The sequence below is a fragment of the Oncorhynchus keta genome, chromosome 7, assembly GCF_023373465.1.
Source record: "Oncorhynchus keta strain PuntledgeMale-10-30-2019 chromosome 7, Oket_V2, whole genome shotgun sequence".
NCBI lineage: Eukaryota > Metazoa > Chordata > Actinopteri > Salmoniformes > Salmonidae > Oncorhynchus > Oncorhynchus keta.
The window spans coordinates 36,814,907-36,839,027 of NC_068427.1; the positions used below are offsets into that span (position 1 = coordinate 36,814,907).

At 44.8% G+C, this 24,121-nt stretch overlaps 1 protein-coding gene across 14 annotated transcripts in view; it reads right to left on the reverse strand.

The window, feature by feature from the left end:
• The window catches only part of LOC118386337 (CLIP-associating protein 1-like), a 121,468-nt gene that overhangs the window by 37,025 nt on the left and 60,322 nt on the right, over window positions 1-24,121 (reverse strand). For 13 of the 14 annotated variants that reach the window (XM_052522717.1, XM_052522707.1, XM_052522716.1 and 10 more), the window contains exons 9-14: window positions 4,271-4,494; window positions 4,086-4,178; window positions 3,795-3,940; window positions 881-1,016; window positions 568-638; window positions 399-458 (exon numbers count right to left, since the gene is read on the reverse strand). In XM_052522717.1, the coding sequence (XP_052378677.1) occupies window positions 399-458; window positions 568-638; window positions 881-1,016; window positions 3,795-3,940; window positions 4,086-4,178; window positions 4,271-4,494 (730 nt within the window). Of the gene's footprint in view, window positions 1-398; window positions 459-567; window positions 639-880; window positions 1,017-3,794; window positions 3,941-4,085; window positions 4,179-4,270; window positions 4,495-5,397; window positions 5,512-24,121 lie in introns of those variants that run through there. The other variant, XM_035774024.2, reaches the window with a different exon arrangement.

Here is a 24,121-nt window from a genome sequence, read left to right on the forward strand (position 1 = left end):
ACTCCAGTGTGTGTGTTTACCTCTCCAGTGTGTGTGTCTGCCACTCCAGTGTGTGTGTTTACCTCTCCAGTGTGTGTGTCTGCCACTCCAGTGTGTGTGTTTACCTCTCCAGTGTATGTGTCTGCCACTCCAGTGTGTGTGTTTACCTCTCCAGTGTGTGTGTTTACCTCTCCAGTGTGTGTGTTTACCTCTCCAGTGTGTGTGTCTGCCACTCCAGTGTGTGTGTTTACCTCTCCAGTGTGTGTGTCTGCCACTCCTGTGTGTGTGTTTACCTCTCCAGTGTGTGTGTCTGCCACTCCAGTGTGTGTGTTTACCTCTCCAGTGTGTGTGTCTGCCACTCCAGTGTGTGTGTCTGCCACTCCAGTGTGTGTGTTTACCTCTCCAGTGTGTGTGTTTACCTCTCCAGTGTGTGTGTCTGCCACTCCAGTAATAACAGCTCTAAGAACTCATAACTGCGCCTGGAGAGAAGAGACATGATGAGAGTTAACACATTTATAAGGGAAACCTCAGGGAAAGACAGAAGATGTTCACACCAAATGATTTCACAGAGGATCTTTGAGTCTTTACCGTCTGACTGCCACTGATTTGGACGTGCAGTTACTAGTGATGATTGGGATGAGACGTGAGTAGTGTGTATGCTGGAAGAAAGAGGAGGAGGTCCCAGAGGTCTTCAGATACAGGTTATTTTCCACCTCCCAGTGTCTTAACAACACATTTCACAACCAGATATCAGTTATACTGAGTAATAAATACATCAGGAAATAATTAATTTTCTGTTTGACACAGTAGCTAATGCATGAATCCCATTCATCCAATGTGATTCAACCCCTGACGTACGGTATATGAATGTCTGCATATACAGTTTGTGTGCAGTACTCACCCTGAGGATGAGACGTATGGCTGCCATGCCAGACGTGGCCATCACCTTGGCACTGTTTGGCACCAGGTTGAGCAGTGTGGGCATCAGGGTCTCTGCACAGTGGTCAAACTTGTTGCCCATTAGCGTGGACAAGTATCTGAAGAGGGGAGGGGAGAGATTGAACACATACAGCAAACCAATATCAATCAAAGATGTTAAATCTCCTCAGAAACATTTGATTTAACGTACTGGAACTTATACTGAACAAGAATATAAACGCAACATGCAACAATTTCAAAGATTACAGTTACAGTTCATATAAGGAAATCAGACAATTGAAATAAATTAATTAGGTCCTAATCTTTGGATTTCACATGACTGGGCAGGGGCGCAAAAAACTAATTCTGATTGGGTGGACCTGGGAGGGCATAGGCCTACCCACTTGGGAGCCAGGCCCAGCCAATCAGAATTAGTTTTTCTCTACAAAAGGGCTTTATTACAGACAGAAATACTTCTCAGCAAACCCCCCCTCCTCTGAAGATCCCGCAGGTGAAGAAACCGGATGTGGAGATCCTGGGCTGGCGTGGTTGCACGTGATCTGTGGTTGTTAGGCTGGTTGGACATATTGCCAAATTCATTGGCAATATGGTCATTTATGAACATTTGAACATCTTGGCCATGTTCTGTTATAATTTCCACCCGGCACAGCCAGAAGAGGACTGGCCACCCCACATATGCTCTCTCTAATTCTCTCTTTCTTTCTCTCTCTCTGAGGACCTGAGCCCTAGGACCGTGCCCCAGGACTACCTGACATGATGACTCCTTGCTGTCCCCAGTCCACCTGACTGTGCTGCTGCTCCAGTTTCAACTGTTCTGCCTTATTATTATTCGACCATGCTGGTCATTTATGAACATTTGAACATCTTGGCCATGTTCTGTTATAATCTCCACCCGGCACAGCCAGAAGAGGACTGGCCACCCCACATAGCCTGGTTCCTCTCTAGGTTTCTTCCTAGGTTTTGGCCTTTCTAGGGAGTTTTTCCTAGCCACCGTGCTTCTACACCTGCATTGCTTGCTGTTTAGGGTTTTAGGCTGGGTTTCTGTACAGCACTTTGAGATATCAGCTGATGTACGAAGGGCTATATAAATACATTTTATTTTATTTTATTTTATTTGATTGGAGGTGGCTTATGGTAGAGAAATTAACATTACATTCTCTGGCAATTGCTCTGGTGGGCATTCCTGCAGTCTGTATGCTAATTGCACACTCCCTCAATTTGAGACATCTGTGTCATTGTGTTGTGTGACAAAACTGCACATTTTAGAGTGGCCTTTTATTGTCACCAGCACAAGTTGCACATTTGTAAGTAATGATCATGCTGTTTAATGCCATGTAAAATATGTGCCATGTAAAAAAGCTAACGTTTAAGTTCCTTGCTCAGAACATGAGAACATATGAAAGTTGGTGGTTCCTTTTAACATGAGGCTTCAATATTCCAAGGTAAGAGGTTTTAGGTTGTAGTTAATATAGTATTTATATGACTATTTCTCTCTATACCATTTGTATTTCATATACCTTTGACTATTGGATGTTCTTATAGGCACTATAGTATTGGCAGTGTAACAGTATAGCTTCCGTCCCCCTCCTCGTCCCTACCTGGGCTCGAACCAGGAACACATCGACATCAGCCACACTCGAAGCATCGTTACCCATCGCTCCACAAAAGCCCCACTTGCAGCGCAAGGGGAATAACTACTCCAAATCTAAAAGCGAGTGACGTTTGAAACAGTATTAGCGCACACCCAGCTAACTAGCTAGCCATTTCACATTGGTTACACCAGCCATTAGGCTGATAGGCTTGAAGTCATAAACAGCACTGTGCTTGCGAATAGCTGCTGGCAAAACACACGAAAGTGCTGTTTTAATGAATGACTACAGGCCTGCTGCTGCTCAGTCAGACTGCTCTATCAAATCAGACTTAATTATAACATAATAACACGCAGAAATACGAGCCTTTGGTCATTAATATGATCCAATCCGGAAACTATCATTTCGAAAACAAAACGTTTAATATTTCAGTGAAATACGGAACCGTTCGGGAATTTTATATAACGGGTGGCATTCCTAAGTCTAAATATTCCTGTTACATTGCACAACCTTCAATGTATGTCATAATTACGTAAAATTCTGGCAAATTAGTTCGCAATGAGCCAGGCAGCCCAAACTGTTGCATATACCCTGACTCTGCATGCAATGAACGCAAGAGAAATGACACAATTTCACCTGGTTAATATTGTCTGCTAAACTGGATTAGTAGTTATAACTAGTGATTATGATTGATAGTTTTTATAAGATAAGTTTAATACTAGCTAGCAATTTACCTTGGCTTCTACTGCATTCGTGTAACAGGCAGACTACTCATGGAGTGCAATGGTGAGAGCGTTGGACTGTGCGGTTGCAAGATTGGAACCCCTGAGCTGACAGGGTGAAAATCTGTCGTTCTGCCCCTGAACAAGGAAGTTAGCCCACAGTTCCTAGGCAGTCACTGAAAATAAGTATGTGTTCTTAACTGACTTGCCGAGTTAAATAAAAGGTATTTCCGATTGTTATGAAAACTTGAAATCGGCCCTAATTAATTGGCCATTCCGATTAATCGATCGACCTCTAGTCAAGATACACATTTAAAGATCAGGTTGATTTACAAACTGGGCCAGGTGGGACGAGGAGCTTCCCTCCCTTTAATGTCACCACTTTACTGTGGCATTTCCCAGAGTTGCTACATATGTAACCACTGCCTCTGGTCAGCCTTACTCAACCACTCTGAGATAGCAGCTTTTGGAACAGATGGTTAACTCAACAGTGTAGATAACTCTACTTGGCATAGAAGTGGAAGAGAGAGGTTGAAAGCTGGTTTGCGTGTCTGCAGGTCCTTACCCCAGTGTGATGCAGGCCTCTCGTACCACCTGGGACCTCAGGTCTTTAGCCGACAGCTTCAGAGGGGCCTCCAGCAGACGAAGCTGCTGAGGGAAACTCTCATACTCCAGCGCTCCAGCCAGGAGCAGAGAACGCACCTTCTTCAGCTAGACAGAGGAAACACAAACGTTTACGCTACAACAGTCGTTTCTGACTGTTTATAGGCTACTACTGTCAACAAGGCCAGAATATACAGTACAAGGTGCTGAGATGGTCATGCAGACATTGATCATTAGTGGTTGTGGTCCTTACAGCGATGACTCGGTGCTCCCAGTCGTTTTTGTCGTCAGACAGAACCTCCCGGACCTTGGAGAGGTTTTCCTCCATCTCTCTGTTGGAGTGGATCTGGAGAGGAGAGGAAAGACAGGAGTCATACTGGGGTTGATAGCAATTTATACTGTAAACACACACACATAACCCCTATCTGTGCATGTTACCTGGATAGTAGGAACCTCTTCAAAAGCCTTGATGAAGTCCTCCTCATCTACTGCTCCTGCAGCAGCATCTTTAGCAGAGATCTTACCGGGTCCGGTGGCAGAGCTGGGCCTGCGGACAGAAGCTGCAGCTACAGTCCTCCTCCCGCTGGGGGGCGCCTTGGAGGACGATGCGGAGGAGCAGGACCGGCCCCCATCCACAGAGTCCTCATCATCAAAGTTCTTATCTGCCAGGGGAGAGAGGAGAGGAGTGGCGTTAGTCCAGTTTTAAGTTATATCATTTCTGCATTGGTGACCACCATGTTCATTAAGACACACCTTAAGGAAACAAAAACAAGCATTTTATATTGGACACCTAGCCTAGTATGTTCCAGTTTCACTTCTGTTTCCTGTCTACTGAGCTCGACCCTGTTGTTTGGGGTGAGTGTGTGGGTGTTGTAACCCACCCATCTGCCATGCTGGGTGTAGCTAGCTCATTTCATCTGGATTGTCACTGTTACATGAATACAATCCGTTCTGTCACTTCTACAGTTTTCCGGTGTACACGAGGGATTATGAACGAAGAGAAAATATGATCCTGGAGAGATGCCTGGAGCCAACATTATTTCCCAGAAAGCTATGTGAGAGAACAGTAATGTACTCCTCAGCAGGAAGACAAACTGCACACCATAAAAAAAATGTTTTTCTTAGGAGGGATTCATACAATAAAAATAGCGAATCAAAGCATGTTCAAAGGTTGTGTCCCAAACACCATAGTAACGTTAGTGGTAATTATGAAAGACAGCAAAACAAGTCACCATTCAGACAACCAGACCGATATCTCCATAAACAAAGCAACAGGCAGGCACACGGAGAGAAACGCCCCGTTCACAGCTGTCTTCCCCCACTCATCCTCCTCACAACACTCCATTCCTCCACCAGACTGCTAACCTGTAATTACCATCAAACCAGTATATATCTACTAAGAGAGAGAGAGCGAGAGAGAGAAGAATTTGAGAAAGGCAGATCAATTGGGGAAAAGAGAGGAGGGAAAAAACATCGGGAGAGATGTCGGTAGGTAGTGTGAGAGGAACAGAGAGAGAGACACACCACGTAAAGAGAATATATTATAAATAGCATCTGGTTCTTACAGGCACAGATCTTCTTACACACCAGCTTCCTCAGCATCATGATCTATAGCACGCGCTCTAAAGTATTTCCTCACCAAGCTTCTGCATCAGCAGTGTGTGTGTGTGTGTGTGTGTGTGTGTGTGTCTGTGTGACGCGTGCCTTTGTGAGGGTGCCTGTGCAGCTCTGTGATGACAGTGCTAGACCAGCTTCCCCCTTAAACCCTTCTGTCCAAGGGTTAGCTGTCAAACACAGTGTGTGTGTGTGCGTGTGTGTGTAGCAGGAGGATGCTGGCAGTTCCTGCATTGCCAGCCTGGTGTGACATGTCCTTAGGGACATTGGTTGTCCACCACAGAGGGAGGGGAGGGGCCAGCACCTGTGATGTCACCTCTGATCAATCATTGTTTATTCAGGGTGTTGCTGGAGGAAACAACAAAAGGAACCTAGCCCGGTGGTCATTGGCCCAGGATAAAAAAACACAGTTTATAGTCCCACTACTGTTACTTACACTGCATTACGCATATTCATATGTATGAATACGTATGTAAATTAATTCCTATTTTCACGGCACGTCACACTATAACACTAGCATACCTCAACATTGTGTTGGCTTCATTTTCCCCTGGAGCCTGTCTAGCATGCTGTCAAACTATCTCAGTGAAAACCGTCACTAGCTCACCCACCCAGTTAAGAAAGCCTTTGTTCCAACATAACAAAAGCATAAAATCAATTATGCTTTGCCTCATGCAAGCTGCTGATATTATACATAGTTTGCCTGGAGTCTCCCTGCTCTAGCATCCATCTACCCTTAGTTTATATACAAGAAAACATAAAGCACATACTGGTTTTAGAAAACATCCCTCTCATGTTCGTATGCATACTCACACAGCAGTGCTTTATTACACTGATCGAGAGTAAAGTTATGGCCCCTTAGCTCTCTAGTGTAGTGTTAGTTATTTAAGTGTGGCGTGTGGGGGCTAGCATTATCACTGTGAGACTACAGTCTCAGTGATGACTGAGGCTAGCATTATCACTGTGAGACTACAGTCTCAGTGATGACTAAGGCTAGCATTATCACTGTGAGACAACAGTCTCAGTAATGACTGAGGTTAGCATTATCACTGTGAGACTACAGTCTCAGTGATGACTGAGGCTAGCATTATCACTGTGAGACAACAGTCTCAGTGATGACTGAGGTTAGCATTATCACTGTGAGACTACAGTCTCAGTGATGACTAAGGCTAGCATTATCACTGTGAGACAACAGTCTCAGTAATGACTGAGGTTAGCATTATCACTGTGAGACAACATTCAATACAGTGATGACTGAGGTTAGCATTATCACTGTGAGACTACAGTCTCAGTGATGACTGAGGTTAGCATTATCACTGTGAGACAACAGTCTCGGTGATGACTGAGGTTAGCATTATCACTGTGAGACAACAGTCTCAGTGATGACTGAGGTTAGCATTATCACTGTGAGACAACAGTCTCAGTGATGACTGAGGTTAGCATTATCACTGTGAGACAACAGTCTCAGTGATGACTGAGGTTAGCATTATCACTGTGAGACAACAGTCTCAGTGATGACTGAGGTTAGCATTATCACTGTGAGACAACAGTCTCAGTGATGACTGAGGTTAGCATTATCACTGTGAGACAACAGTCAATACAGTGATGACTGAGGTTAGCATTATCACTGTGAGACAACAGTCAATACAGTGATGACTGATGTTAGCATTATCACTGTGAGACAACAGTCTCAGTGATGACTGAGGTTAGCATTATCACTGTGAGACAACAGTCTCAGTGATGACTGAGGTTAGCATTATCACTGTGAGACAACTGTCTCAGTGATGACTGAGGTTAGCATTATCACTGTGAGACAACAGTCTCAGTGATGACTGAGGTTAGCATTATCACTGTGAGACAACAGTCTCGGTGATGACTGAGGTTAGCATTATCACTGTGAGACAACAGTCTCGGTGATGACTGAGGTTAGCATTATCACTGTGAGACAACAGTCTCATCTGACATTATCACTGTGAGACAACAGTCTCAGTGATGACTGAGGTTAGCATTATCACTGTGAGACAACAGTCTCAGTGATGACTGAGGTTAGCATTATCACTGTGAGACAACAGTCTCAGTGATGACTGAGGTTAGCATTATCACTGTGAGACAACAGTCTCGGTGATGACTGAGGTTAGCATTATCACTGTGAGACAACAGTCTCAGTGATGACTGAGGTTAGCATTATCACTGTGAGACAACAGTCTCAGTGATGACTCAGGTTAGCATTATCACTGTGAGATAACAGTCTCAGTGATGACTGAGGTTAGCATTATCACTGTGAGACAACAGTCTCAGTGATGTAAAGTGGCTGTTCCACTGGACGTCATAAGGTGAATGCACCAATTTGTAAGTCGCTCTGGATAAGAGCGTCTGCTAAATGACTTAAATGTAATGTAAAAAATGTAAATGTTAGCATTATCACTGTGAGACAACAGTCTCAGTGATGACTGAGGTTAGCATTATTGTACCAAAGAAACAGAGACGGGACTGCAGCCTGTGAAATGCATGTGAAAAGGCTCATCCAACAGCATCTATCTTACTGACGGCACACGTTCCATTTGCTTTGCACTGAGGCTAGCAGCATCAGGGTACCAGAGACACAGGGAGGAGACTGCAGCATGTGGGATGGCTCAATGTACTAGGAGGAAATGTCAACTTTATTCAACAGCATCCATCTCATTAATTGAACAACTTCAAATCAGTTTTTCCCTGATCGTTAAATGACATGGAGAGTTTCAGACATAGTTAGAACAGGATAGATAGAACTGTTCTATATCGATGGTCTTAGAGCACTGAAAGAATAGCCTGAGACAAACTCCATGATAATGTTCAGAGAACCCTCCCAAATACCATCTCTAAACGGAGACTATTTACCTTCAGTTTATTGATTGCAGCAGTTACAGCAGCACTTAATCAAACACTGACACAAAAATGTCTTGAGCTGATTTATACACACATAGGGAGCCATTAACATAGCGGGCGGATGGACGGACACACACACACCCCCGTCCTCCCTGGGGGCAGTAGTTAGGTCGTGAGCTGTGTGTCTGTAGCTTGCGGCAGAGGGGTCGTGTTAGTAATCCACATCATCATCTAACTCCATCACATCCTGCCTGCTCTGCCCTCAGCCTGCTCTGCCCTCAGCCTGCTCTGCCCTCAGCCTGCTCTGCCCTCAGCCTGCTCTGCCCTCAGCCTGCTCTGCCCTCAGCCTGCTCTGCCCTCAGCCTGCTCTGCCCTCAGCCTGCTCTGCCCTCAGCCTGCTCTGCCCTCAGCCTGCTCTGCCCTCAGCCTGCTCTGCCCTCAGCCTGCTCTGCCCTCAGCCTGCTCTGCCCTCAGCCTGCTCTGCCTAGTGATATGATTACTGTAAGCTGGACTGTCCTGTTCTACATGTAGGCTACTATGTGACTATGCATTATATGACCTATTTCTCGAGCTGAATGCTCAAAGTCTTGGTCACTGGTCAATGACTGTGTGGAGTAGAGGTCGACCGATTATGATTTTTCAGCGCCGATGCCGATTATTGGAGGACCAAAAAAAGTCGATACCGATTAATTTTTATTTCTTTATTTGTAATAATGACAATTACAACAATACTGAATGAACACTTATTTGAACTTAATATAATACCTCAATAAAATCAATTTAGCCTTAAATAAATAATGAAACATGTTCAATTTGGTTTAAATAATGCAAAAACAAAGTGTTGGAGAAGAAAGTAAAACTGCAATATGTGCCATGTAAGAAAGCTAACGTTTAAGTTCCTTGCTCAGAACATGAGAACACATGAAAGCTGGTGGTTCCTTTTAACATGAGTCTTCAATATTCCCAGGTAAGAAGTTTTAGATTGTAGTTATTATAGGAATTATAGGACTATTTCTCGCTATACGATTTGTATTTCATATCCCTTTGAATATTGGATGTTCTTATAGGCACTTCAGTATTGCCAGTGTAACAGTATAGCTTCCGTCCCTCTCCTCGCCCCTACCTGGGCTCGAATCAGGGACATATCGACAACAGCCACCCTCGAAGCAGCGTTACCCATGCAGAGCAAGGGCAAAACGCACGAAAGTGCTGTTTGAATGAATGCTTTCGAGCCTGCTGGTGCCTACCATCGCTCAATCAGGCTGCACTATCAAATCATAGACTTAATTATAACATAATAACACAGAGACATACGAGCCTGAGGTCATTAATATGGTCGAATCCGGAAACTATCATCGCGAAAACAAGAGGTTTATTATTTCAGTGAAATACGGAACCGTTCCGTATTTTATCTAACGGGTGGCATCCATAAGTCTAAATATTCTTGTTACATTGCACAACCTTCAATGTTATGTCATAATTACGTACAATTCTGGTAAATTAGTTCGCAACGAGCCAGGCGGCCCAAACTGTTGCATATACCCTGACTCTGCGTGCAATGAACGGAAGAGAAGTGACACAATTTCACCTGGTTAATATTACCTGCTAACCTGGATTTCTTTTAGCTAAATATGCAGGTTTAAAAATATATACTTGCGTATTGATTTTAAGAAAGGCATTGATGTTTATGGTTAGGTACACGTTGGAGCAATGACAGTCCTTTTTCGCCGCATCGATTATATGCAATGCAGGAGACGCTAGATAAACTAGTAATATCATCAACCATGTGTAGTTGGTTATAACTCGTGATTATGATTGATTGATTGTTTTTATAAGATAAGTTTAATGATAGCTAGCAAATTACCTTGGCTTCTTACTGCATTCGCGTAACAGGCAGGCTCCTCGTGGAGTGCAATGTAAGGCATGTGGTCAGAGCGTTGGACTAGTTAACCATAAGGATGCAAGATTGAATCCCCGAGCTGACGAGGTAAAAAATCTGTTGTTCTGCCCCTGAACAAGGCAGTTAACCCACTGTTCCTAGGCCGTCATTGAAAATAAGAATGTGTTCTTAACTGACTTGCCTAGTTAAATAAAGATGTTAAAAAAATTAAGTAAAAATTAAATCGGTGTCCAAAACTACCGATTTCCGATTGTTTTGAAAACTTGAAATCAGCCCTAATTAATCGGCCACTCCTATTAATCCGTCAACCTCTCGTATGGAGGATTGGTAGGGAAAGACAGGTAAGACCATCAGTGACTTGTCCTTGATGATAGAGGAGGAATAATATGGGTGATGTTATGGAGAGGTTGTCCTCTCTGGCACCCTCTGCTGGTGAAAGTGAAACTGCATTGTCTGCCCCATAGAGACATTCACATCATTGTATGGCTCTATCTGGTTCACAGGAAGTTGTCTGACTGTAGTCTACATCCTTCAGGAAGTTTAACAGTTCAAGTGTCCCCCAACCGCCACAGATTCTCTCTCCAACTAAAACCTCCCCAACACTGCAGGACTGCCATTGACCGCTTTCTGACTGCTACTAGAGTTGCTCTATAAAGCAATATTATGTATGAAACTGCTAGCTAGAGCTAGACAAGTATATGGAAGAGAAAAGAAGACATACGTGACAGCACAGCAGAACTGATATAGGTCAGTACTCAGGCTTCAGGAATGTTACTGAAATGACGCACTTCACTGCCAAACTCAAAGATCAGGGAGAGAACAGAGAAACAAAAATGGATGGGTGGATGGATGGATAGAGAGGATGTCTGTATCTCTGGGGAACAGGAACAGAACAGTAACTTAATGCATTTCTCAGTATATGGAATATCACCACGGGTCATTATTGCGGTTTCAGGATTACTATAAGGACAAACACTTACTAACAAAACCACCATAAAAATTCACTAGGGAAGAATGCCATTAACAGAATACACACTACACTACCTAATCTGTCCACTAGATGCTGAAGCACCCTGTGTGCTGCACAGGTTGGCATTTATTGGGATGACTCATGTACTGGAGGCAGCTCTGCAGGGTCGTCACTAGCTGGCACAGCCACAAAGTCATAAAAATCATAGTCAAAAAAGTCATACAACCACATGCCTAACCTTAAATTAAAGGAAAGATTAACCCATTCTGATTTGTATATTGTTTTGGTGCATTTATGAGCAATGTTATATTGTTTACCAGGGTAAATATTTGTGGTGTATCTGAGCTATTGCCGTTCACGCACCCGATATGACGTATCATTACAATAAAGCTGCTCTCACGACATTGGAAGTGAGATTGCGAACACACCTTTTAGATTGCGAAAACATCTATTATACATTTCAATACTGGCCAATGTCATAACGCTGGAGGTTGTCTTCTCCCGAATGAGCCAATGATCATATTTCTGCGATATTCCTACCTCGAGAAATGTGTAATTTAACAGAGGGTCCACCACATTTCTCCTATTTGTCAGCCTCTTCAGTCCAGGATGCATTGCATAGTGCCGTTGAGAATGTCAGACTCCACTCTGCAAGGCACATCAATCTGCAGTTTGAACATGGTGAGATTGTAGACACCTAAATTGATAGTGCAGTTTGTTTAGGCGATTTCACAGCTAACTAGCAACTTCATATGCTGATATTGACTTTGGTATTACTGTATGTAGCTATGTTTCCTAGCGAGCAATAGAGAAAGCATTGCATTGTGGGTTTTGTCGTAGACTTGAGCTGCAACAGATTTCCACAATGTTTTTCACGTTGCTACCAACCTTATTATAATGACAAAATGAATCATTTGTTCACAACAAAAAAATGTTCTCACATATCACTGTTATTTAACATAGTAAATTATAGGAATTGGTGGTTTTGGGTGGATCTTTCCTTTAAGAACAGCTCTGGATAAGAGCGTCTGATAGGACAGCGGAGTCAATCACCACCTTCCGGAGACACCTGAAACCCCACCTCTTCAAGGAATACCTAGGATAGGGTAAGTAATCCTTCTCACCCCCCCCCCCAACAAGATTTAGATGCAAGTGGCTGTTCCACTGGTTGTCATAGGTGTTTGCACCAATTTGTAAGTCGCTCTGGATAAGAGCGTCTGCTAAATGACTTAAATGTAATGTAAATGTAAAATGTTAAATGTTAATGTTAACTTTGAAATTGTCCCATCTAGTGGAAATTGCTCAGCTATGTCTCCAGGACAAGATTTATCCCAATAAACCTGTGTGTGCTGCATGCGCAAGTGGCTGCAGAGCAGATGAGTCCTCATTTCACTCCACATTCTGCAGCATCCTGACTGCGTATCAGGCAGCACTGGTAATCCCTGGGACACAGATTTATATTTTGTGGATTTCTTAGGCTCAGGCGATGCTTTTCTCATGTCCGTTCTAAACTGGAGGGTGAGAAAGAATGGAAGTATTTTCTTTAGTTCCTTCCATGCAAGTTTCTCCTGATTCAGGCTCCAGGGGTTCTGAGTACCCAGCTGATCTGGGGGAGATAGCCTGGTACCAGATCCGTCTAAGGCTGGGGGGAAGAGCATTGCTGCACTGAGTGGCATTCTGTTTTCAACAACTAATTCCTCCAGCACTGTCCTGGTCTGTCTGTCTGTGAGCCTGTCACTCTAGTCAGCAGTTTACATAAGTCTGAGGGCTTCAGGCTAGGCTAATGTTCAGCACAATGTCATTAGTGATCTCTCATTATGCTGATGCCTATAAGAGCAAACAGGGACCGCTCAGATAAAACACCCACCCCATCCCTCGCTCACTCTGAGACACACGCATGTGCACACACACAGGCGCGCGCGCTGAATAATAATAACCATTACTAAAGCATTTGACAATGTTCTGCTTCCCTATAATCCCTAAAGGATTTAAATCCATGTGAATCTAACGTTTGGAAAAGGAGAGAAAGAGAGCTCACGCTTACTTGGTATCGTTCCTTGACAGCCCGCTATGGGAGGAGTTCCCTGTTGCCATGGTAAAATAACCATAGAAAGGCTTAAGTGGCAGATCAGGTTCAAGACTCTCTTTCCATTGATTGCTCATGTGTCAAGGAGGGTCAAAGATCATCTACCTCGTCAGTCAGCTACGCTCTTCAGGCTTTTAAATGAGATATCTCTGATTACTGAATGTAGGATGAAAAGCCGATCTTTCCATAGTGTTTGAAAGGCTCTGTTAATTAAAACTGATCTGCTTTGCTACGTAATAAGACAGCCAACAAAGCAAAAATATTTTACACACAGAGGGGAAAGTGTGTCCCTAAGGAGCCACCGTACCAGTGGGATCTCTCATACTTTACGGGCAGTGGCGACTGGCTCCATGTTTGCCAGGGTGAGCAGACAGAAATCAGAGACTGAAAATAAGCAAAGAGTCAGTATTAAGTGTGGCCAAGTGTTAGGTGAATGTTGAGTGTTGTAAACAAAGGCAGGAATGTGGTAAAGTAATGGTCTGGCTCTCACCATAAAGTACTACATCCCCCTCTGGTAAAGGCAAAACAAAGTGAAAGCCTCCAGCATCAAGTGTACTGTCAGGAGTTCGGCCTAACCTATTCATCAAAGTATGAAAGGACAGAGGTAGACAGACAGACTGGGGATTTAGAACAGAGCCTGCAGCAGCATCCTAACAGTGAAGGTTAGTGGATGTGCTTCAGTCAGACACTTAGTTATGTCTTCAACTCTAGACAGTCGGTTTATTCTGAGCCATGACTTTTGTAAAAATCCTATAACAAACAAGATATAAAGCCTAGGTCAAGCAGCACAACAACATCTGTCCCTATATAGTGCACTACTTTTGAACAGGGCCATATGGTCAACTGTAGTGCATACGATGAATAGGATGCCATGTGGGACTCACCCTAAATGTTTGGGTTCAGAGTCAAGACTGCTGCTGTGACAAATGGGACAATAAAGGCCAGATCTGAAAGGGGAAAAAACACAGGTAGTTGAAAAATGACATAAACAAAAAAATATTTGGGGAAATGTTATCACAGCATAGACACACACACAGCTGAGACCCGGGCTCTGGGCTGTTTCAGAGGGGTAAAAGTACGTTTCTATACGACTTCATTATAACAAAACAAACAGGTCAGCTCCTCAGTAGTCTCTCTATGTCTCTCTAGAGGAGCATATAGTTAGTTCTTAATGAAGAGTCAATCAAAGGTTGAGATAAAAGTCAGCAGCCATCTGTCAGTGACGAAATCCACCCAGCAGGCTGAAGGGCAATGTCAGTTAATTGAACACTGATAGCACTTTGAGATATCCCCGCGTCTATGGCAAGACAGACAGTGATGGATATTCACTTTCTCAGTGGTACTCTTATGGCTGTAGCAAGGGCAGTAAAGGAAAGTATTATTTGTATTATTATTAAACTATACAAGTTTATCCTCCAGAATATAGATTACAGCAAACAATATGTACATTTTTTCTAAGGGAAAATCAAGTCTGAAATGTTAAATTGCAAACTTCCAAAGCCTTTTTATACATCAATTACACTACAAGTTTTACATGTCCTGTAGTGGGTGATCAAATTAAGATGCTACATCTGTACAAACCATAACAAATTGTTAGTTTGAATTAACAGAGCTTTATACTGCATCGCTGTCGTTTAACTCCCTACTATCCCCTTGGACAAGGAGGCTACTGCTGGTACTAAAGTAACCCTTAGCTTCCCTTACATATCTAACTCTGGCATTTGGCCTTAATGTTTGCAAGTGGATGAATGGGTAAAGGTTATTCTTACCAGGCCTTTGGTGTTATGTCCATCCTTCACACACACAGCTGTCCAGGGTCAAGTTAAGTACACCCTGTCACCAGCCCTACTCTGCTCCAGTGACCAGCACTGGAATGATACTCTGCCCCCGTGACCAGCACTGGAATGATACTCTGCCCCAGTGACCAGCACTGGAATGATACTCTGCCCCAGTGACCAGCACTGGAATGATACTCTGCCCCAGTGACCAGCACTGGAACGATACTCTGCCCCAGTGACCAGCACTGGAACGATACTCTACCCCAGTGACCAGCACTGGAACGATACTCTACCCCAGTGACCAGCACTGGAACGATACTCTACCCCAGTGACCAGCACTGGAACGATACTCTGCCCCAGTGACCAGCACTGGAACGATACTCTGCCCCAGTGACCAGCACTGGAACGATACTCTGCCCCAGTGACCAGCACTGGAACGATACTCTGCCCCAGTGACCAGCACTGGAACGATACTCTACCCCAGTGACCAGCACTGGAACGATACTCTACCCCAGTGACCAGCACTGGAACGATACTCTACCCCAGTGACCAGCACTGGAACGATACTCTGCCCCAGTGACCAGCACTGGAACGATACTCTGCCCCAGTGACCAGCACTGGAACGATACTCTTCCCCAGTGACCAGCACTGGAACGATACTCTGCCCCGGTGACCAGCACTGGAACGATACTCTGCCCCGGTGACCAGCACTGGAACGATACTCTGCCCCGGTGACCAGCACTGGAACGATACTCTGCCCCGGTGACCAGCACTGGAACGATACTCTGCCCCGGTGACCAGCACTGGAACGATACTCTGCCCCAGTGACCAGCACTGGAACGATACTCTGTCGCAGTGACCAGCACTGGAATGATACTCTGCCCCAGTGACCAGCACTGGAATGATACTCTACCCCAGTGACCAGCACTGGAACGATACTCTGCCCCAGTGACCAGCACTGGAACGATACTCTGCCCCAGTGACCAGCACTGGAATGATACTCTGCCCCAGTGACCAGCACTGGAACGATACTCTGCCCCAGTGACCAGCACTGGAACGATACTCTGCCCCAGTGACCAGCACTGGAATGATACTCTGCCCCAGTGACCAGCCCTGGAATGATACTCTGCCCCAGTGACCAGCACTGGAATGATACTCTGCCCCAGTGACCAGCACTGGAATGATACTCTGCCACAGTGACTGCAATGGTTTCCTAAAGGTACATTATTAATAATGTGTGTGTGTGTTTTGTGTGTGATGTGTGTGTCTGAGAGAGAGCTGCTGCTGCCCTGTCAGTCACAAACCAGTCAGTCCAGTCACCCTACCAACCAAGAGTGTGTGTGCGCATCAGTGTTTCCTCTGGAAAATGTGTTCGCTTTAGGGGAAAGTTAGCGGGGGTGAGGGTCCCCCCTATTTTGGTGGGTTCCGGTGTCCTCCCCCCAAAACAAAATATGTATAAGCACTGAAAAGCTTGGTTCTTGTGACTTTTTTTAAAATGAAAAAAATCAAATAAACCATCTAAAATATAATTTCCACCCCCAGAAATGAGTTCAATAACATATTGGTAAAATTATTATTGTATTACAGGATGCAATTGAAAGTTGAGTGCTGCAGCTATCTAAAGAAACACAACAGAGACCTTTCTGAAATAAATCACAGCATTTGAAAACAAATGTTTTACCTCCTCTCTGAACCAAACCCAGAACTGTTCCCTGGTCTTGGTCTTCTCCACCTGGCCTCCTCTCCCTCCAGACCCATTGGGTCATCGAGGTCCTGGTGGAGTTGGCTCAGAAAAACACACATAATGCTGTAGACTAGTATAGACTAAATATGCACAAACATTTTTAGCCCTTAGATTAATTAAAGGATATTCGACTAACCATGTGGCGTATTATATAGCCACGGCTTCAGTCTGTAAATATTAAACCACTTTAAATCCCATTCGGATTGCCGGTGGTGGAAACTTGGCCTTACTCCCCTCTCCTTTTCACACCTCCATCTCCCTTCCTGGCTCCCTCCTTTCCTCTGTTCCACTCTGGTCCCCTCCCTCCTTTCCTCTGTTCCACTCTGCTCCCCTCTCTCCTTTCATCTGTTCCACTCTGCTCCCCTCTCTCCTTTCCTCTGTTCCACTCCGCTCCCCTCTCTCCTTTCCTCTGTTCCACTCTGCTCCCCTCTCTCTTTTCCTCTGCTCCCCTCTCTCCTTTCCTCTGTTCCACTCTGCTCCCCTCTCTCCTTTCCTCTGTTCCACTCTGCTCCCCTCTCTCCTTTCCTCTGTTCCACTCTGCTCCCCTCTCTCCTTTTCACACCTCCATCTCCCTTCCTGGCTCTCTCCTTTCCTCTGTTCCACTCTGCTCCCCTCTCTCCTTTTCACACCTCCATCTCCCTTCCTGGCTCTCTCCTTTCCTCTGTTCCACTCTGCTCCCCTCTCTCCTTTTCACACCTCCATCTCCCTTCCTGGCTCTCTCCTTTCCTCTGTTCCACTCTGCTCCCCTCTCTCCTTTTCACACCTCCATCTCCCCTCCTGGCTCTCTCCTTTCCTCTGTTCCACTCTGCTCCCCTCTCTCCTTTTCACACCTCCATCTCCCTTCCTGGCTCCCTCCTTTCCTCTGTTCCACTCTGCTTCCCTCTCTCCTTTTCACACCTCCATCTCCCTTCCTGGCTCTCTCCTTTCCTCTGTTCCACTCTGCTCCCCTCTCTCCTTTTCACACCTCCATCTCCCCTCCTGGCTCTCTCCTTTCCTCTGTTCCACTCTGCTCCCCTCTCTCCTTTTCTCCTTCCAGCTCCCTTCCTGGCTCTCTCATTTCCTCTGTTCCACTCTGCTCCCCTCTCTCCTTTTCTCCTTCCAGCTCCCTTCCTGGCTCTCTCCTTTCCTCTGTTCCACTCTGCTCCCCTCTATCCTTTTCTCCTTCCAGCTCCCTTCCTGGCTCTCTCCTTTCCTCTGCTCCACTCTGCTCCCCTCTGTCCTTTTCACACCGCCATCTCCCTTCCTGGCTCTCTCCTTTCCTCTGTTCCACTCTGCTCCCCTCTCTCCTTTTCGCACCTCCATCTCCCTTCCTGGCTCCCTCCTTTCCTCTGTTCCACTCTGCTCCCCTCTCTCCTTTTCTCCTTCCAGCTCCCTTCCTGGCTCTCTCCTTTCCTCTGTTCCACTCTGCTCCCCTCTCTCCTTTTCTCCTTCCAGCTCCCTTCCTGGCTCTCTCCTTTCCTCTGTTCCACTCTGCTCCCCTCTCTCCTTTTCACACCTCCATCTCCCTTCCTGGCTCTCTCCTTTCCTCTGTTCCACTCTGCTCCCCTCTCTCCTTTTCACACCTCCATCTCCCTTCCTGGCTCTCTCCTTTCCTCTGTTCCACTCTGCTCCCCTCTCTCCTTTTCACACCTCCATCTCCCCTCCTGGCGCTTTCCTTTCCTCTGCTCCATTCTGTCCCTTATGCATCCCTACCTCACTCCCGGGATTCCGCCTCTTCTCTGTCTCGTAAAGTAAGCCATACACTTGTTATAAAAACTATAAGCTTTTAAAGAGTTAGCTAACAAAATAAAGTTTGTCCCTGCTCCCCCTTTCTCTTTCGCTGCTGCGGCTGGAAATATTTAAATAAAGTCATCTGAGAAAAAAGTTATGTAATCAAAGACAGATAAATGTAGCTATCTTGCTTGCACTTGATACAGTTCCAAATGAACTAGCTAGCTAACTTGCTAGACTAGTAACGCTAGTTAACCATGTTTCTATCATCAACATACTTGTGGATATTGGATAGATAATTGCTGTTACAATTGCGGCAGCAATATTATAGATCTAAATGATGCTAGAAGAGTTAAGGTTATAGCTAGCTTATGTAGTTAACAAGCTGGCTAGCTGACTTTAGTCAAATAAACTAACGTACCTTTCTTTCAGTTCCTCACGCAGAAGCACTCTGAAGTGATTCAAGTGAATTGTGCTTCGCGCCGCAGAGCTTTTGTATTGAGCACTGGTCACTCGCTCACTGGTTGCCTGCCACAGCTCACAGAGCTAAATAACCTTCAGAAGTGTGTTGAACCAAGACAGAATATCTATTTACCAAGAAAAGTGAATGTGCTGTACAGAACTGTATTGAAACTATGTTTGGGAGAAATAGGATGTTTCTTTTGGTGTGGCGAGAATGATTATGTTGTGGAGCAGCGCCACACTTAAACTAACGCAAAGGAAACACTGGTGTGCATGCTTAGAGAGAGTGTTTCTAAAAATGTTCTCTCTTGTTTAACATGCCACTGTATAACCAAGATCATTTCACCATAATATGTGACTCGTTTTAGGAAACTAGGCGCATGTCGCACATCACTACTTCAGAGGAGATGTGATTTTTGGCAGAACTGCCTTCTGTAACGTGAACTTTCATGTGCCTTAATAACAAACTTGTATGCCATCTGTAAATACGAATAAATAAATAAAATTACGAGCCTAGTTGGTTTAGCCACAGAAAGAGACAGGAACCTTCCCGCTAGCCATGATTGGTTGAGATAATAAGTGAGCTGTACATGCCAAGCGGGCCACCATTGTTCCTGTTCCCAAGAAAGCTAAGGTAACTGAGCTAAACGACGACCGCCCCGTAGCACTCACTTCCGTCATCATGAAGTGCTTTGAGAGACTAGTCAAGGACCATATCACCTCCACCCTACCTGAAACCCTAGACCCACTCCAATTTGCTTACCGCCCAAATAGGTCCACAGACGATGCAATCTCAACCACACTGCACACTGCCCTAACCCACCTGGACAAGAGGAGTACCTATGTGAGAATGCTGTTCATCGACTACAGCTCGGCATTCAACACCATAGTACCCTCCAAGCTCGTCATCAAGCTCGAGACCCTGGGTCTCGACCCCGCCCTGTGCAACTGGGTACTGGACTTCCTGACGGGCCGCCCCCAGGTGGTGAGGGTAGGCAACAACATCTCCTCCCCGCTGATCCTCAACACGGGGGCCCCACAAGGGTGCGTTCTGAGCCCTCTCCTGTACTCCCTGTTCACCCACGACTGCGTGGCCACGCACGCCTCCAACTCAATCATCAAGTTTGCGGACGACACAACAGTGGTAGGCTTGATTACCAACAACGACGAGACGGCCTACAGGGAGGAGGTGAGGGCCCTCGGAGTGTGGTGTCAGGAAAATAACCTCACACTCAACGTCAACAAAACTAAGGAGATGATTGTGGACTTCAGGAAACAGCAGAGGGAACACCCCCCTATCCACATCGATGTAACAGTAGTGGAGAGGGTAGCAAGTTTTAAGTTCCTCGGCATACACATCACAGACTAACTGAATTGGTCCACTCACACTGACAGCGTCGTGAAGAAGGCGCAGCAGCGCCTCTTCAACCTCAGGAGGCTGAAGAAATTTGGCTTGTCACCAAAAGCACTCACAAACTTCTACAGATGCACAATCGAGAGCATCCTGGCGGGCTGTATCACCGCCTGGTACGGCAACTGCTCCGCCCTCAACCGTAAGGCTCTCCAGAGGGTAGTGAGGTCTGCACAACGCATCACCGGGGGCAAACTACCTGCCCTCCAGGACACCTACACCACCCGATGTTACAGGAAAGCCATAAAGATCATCAAGGACATCAACCACCCGAACCACTGCCTGTTCACCCCGCTATCATCCAGAAGGTGAGGTCAGTACAGGTGCATCAAAGCTGGGACCGAGAGACTGAAAAACAGCTTCTATCTCAAGGCCATCAGACTGTTAAACAGCCACCACTAACATTGAGTGGCTGCTGCCAACACACTGTGATTGACACTGACCCAACTCCAGCCACTTTAATAATGGGAATTGATGGGAAATTATGTAAATATATCACTAGCCACTTTAAACAATGCTACCTTATATAATGTTACTTACCCTACATTATTCATCTCATATGCATACGTATATACTGTACTCTACATCATCGACTGCATCCTTATGTAATACATGTATCACTAGCCACTTTAACTATGCCACTTTGTTTACTTTGTCTACATACTCATCTCATATGTATATACTGTACTCGATACCATCTACTGTATGCTGCTCTGTACCATCACTCATTCATATATCCTTATGTACATATTCTTTATCCCCTTACACTGTGTATAAGACAGTAGTTTTGGAATTGTTAGTTAGATTACTTGTTGGTTATCACTGCATTGTCGGAACTAGAAGCACAAGCATTTCGCTACACTCGCATTAACATCTGCTAACCATGTGTATGTGACAAATAAAATTTGATTTGATTTGATTGGTCTGCCATGTAGCACACTTCTGTCTATAACATGATCTGGTCAGTATGTGTAGGTAATCCTTTCTAACACGTCTTTTTTTGAAAGATACTGCAAAGGTGTTCTCCACTTTCTGGAGTTTGGAAATCAGTGGAAGTAGAGTATGATAGCTAAGAGGATGGAGAAAATTCTGGTGTTTGATTGCAAATATGCAGACGGAGTCGAAAAGAGAACAAACAGAAGGCTGTTGTATTAAACACCTGTCTCCGGATTACATCTTCAAACTATGGGCAACCATGGCATCTGTGATAGAGAGGGAGAAGCGTCCATACATGTATATGGGTAAGACAGTCTAGCTAGCTACATTTTCAGATATTACACGTATCTAATTTAGTCAGTAAGTTGTTTTCATTTTAAGTTAATGTGTACTGTTAGCTAGCTAACGTTAGCTGGCTCTCTCACTAGCTAAAGTTACGTGTAAGGTGTGTAGTTATATTATTTGTATCTCAGAGCCATTTGTATTGCTAGTTATAGCCTAATGTTAGCTAGCTAACATTGAACGTTATGAGTTGGGATTATGGTTCATTGTTTAGCTAGCTAGCTATATGTCTAAACAAAAGACTCCACTATGCATTTCAATAGAATGTTCATGATGTCACTGCGACAACTGTCGCTAGACGTAGATGGTAAATTCGCTCTGGCTATCTACTCCGATTTCAGAGCACTCTCGTCTGTGTGTGCCAGAGTGCAGAATAACTGATGAATTAACGAACGCTCAACACCCGTTGAATATGGCCGATGTCAGTAAATGTTGGCAAAAAAAAGTTATTCAATTGTTGCCAGCAGCACATTTGCAATCACCAACTTTAGCCAGTTAGTTTGGGTGCTCCTTGGCCAGAGCGTCCAGTGTGCGCTCTAAACGCTCTGAGAGCGGAAAAACTCTGAATTTACGAATGGACAATCTGACGGACGCCCAGAGCACATTCTGAGCACACTTTGGCACTCCAGAATAAATTTACGAACAAACCCGTAGTATAAACCAGCCTTTAATCTTGAAATCTTTGGTTGTTTAGTACACGGCCTCACATGTGAATCCTTAAAGAGATGGGTGTGGCTAAATCTTAAGAGGGTGTGAACAATGCTGAATGGGTGTAGACAAAAAGAGCTCTCCAGTATGTGTACCAAGACATTCAAGGGCCATTTTCTCAAAAGTGAGGTTACAAGTAACTTTCAAAGCAGAATTACTTTCCCATTGTACCTCAACTGTAGTGTATGATATATCATTTTCCAGCTCTGAGTCTCTACTTTTATCCAAAGCAAAAAACACCATTTCAAATGTTGCTACATAAAACGGAATTGAGCCGGTCGGTCACGTATTGACCAACCCCCTCGGAGCTCCATATCAGCTCTCTGTCACAATACACTGGATGTAGTCTTCCAGGCCAGGGAGGGGCCAGGATCTGTGTGGTTATCTATTGAGTGGCCGTAGCCTAGCGTGTACGAAAAGCAGCTGGGTGTAAATATGAAGTCAGCTTTGCCTTCTGAATGTCTAAAAAGTCATACAGATGTTTCTTGACAGGACAGAATGCAGTTTGACCTGATGCATGGCATGTACTGCCAGCCTCATGCAGACTCCCCCCCCACACACACACAAAACAGCGTATGAGCAAGTGGTCAGTGTTAAGTGCAGAGCTTTATGAGCCAATGGTGGACCTGGTTAGTACTGCTTCTAGAAAACAGAGTAGAGGAATCAGAGCAGCATTACCTAAAACCTGCCTTTGTTAGTCATTACAAAATGGCCATCTTGCATGTGCAGTTAAATGCATCACGGTCAGCACTAACTTATCACTGATTGAACTCTAGTATAGTATATATAAAAGAGCAGCCATTAACAGACTAACACACACACCATCTGTGAAGTATTTTTGCTGTGCCCAAATCCACTGTGTGTGTGTGACACAGCTTGCACTGTGTGATCCTCTGAGTGTGTGATGGGATTAGAAGGCTTTCTTTTGAATCTGAATTCCCTCTGCTGCTCCTCCTCTCCCGCTCTGCCTCTCTCCGTGTTCTTGACCATCTCCTCCCGTTCCTCTTCCGTCCCTTTAACGAGCCTCAACACACATGTCATCATAGTAGGCTACTAAGGGGAGGACGACTCTTAATAATGGCCAGAACGATGCAAATGGAATGGTGTCAAACACCTGGAAACCATGTGTTTGATGTATTTGATACTATTCCACTAATTCAACTCCAGTCAGAACGATGAGGACAGACCTTGTAGAAGACAAACAGTCTTAAGATTAGCTAACGTACCATAGAACCCCCCAGGATTTAACAACACAATGATGCTTTCTAATCAAAGCACCAGCACATTCTAAACACAGCTGAATTCGCAGTGACTAGGACCCATTATCCAGACAGAGTTATTCTCCTATATGGTCCAGCAGAAGAAAATCAACACCACATTTTTAGACAGACGTCATAAAGTTTACTGCAGCCTCCTGTTCTGAAGAGGGAGAGGCACATCTTCGAGGAGACCTCAATAAGAGACATTTACCCCGAGTAGACTATGAAGGAAAATACATTTGACTTAAAGTCCCCTCAATAATGCTTGTTGTACAGGATGACTTAAAGTTAAGACAAAGGTACAGTGAGATTGAACAAGCAGGGACCACACAGCATCGTATCACCAAAACGTATCACCAAACCAAAACAGACTCTCCTCCAGCCTCACGAAGCAGCAGGCTGACGGGGGGGTGAGCGATTTCTCACATTAAACTGCAGGGAGGCAGAAGCGTGAAATACAACGTTTAATACTCTGCTTGAAATGTCAACCGAATGATATACACT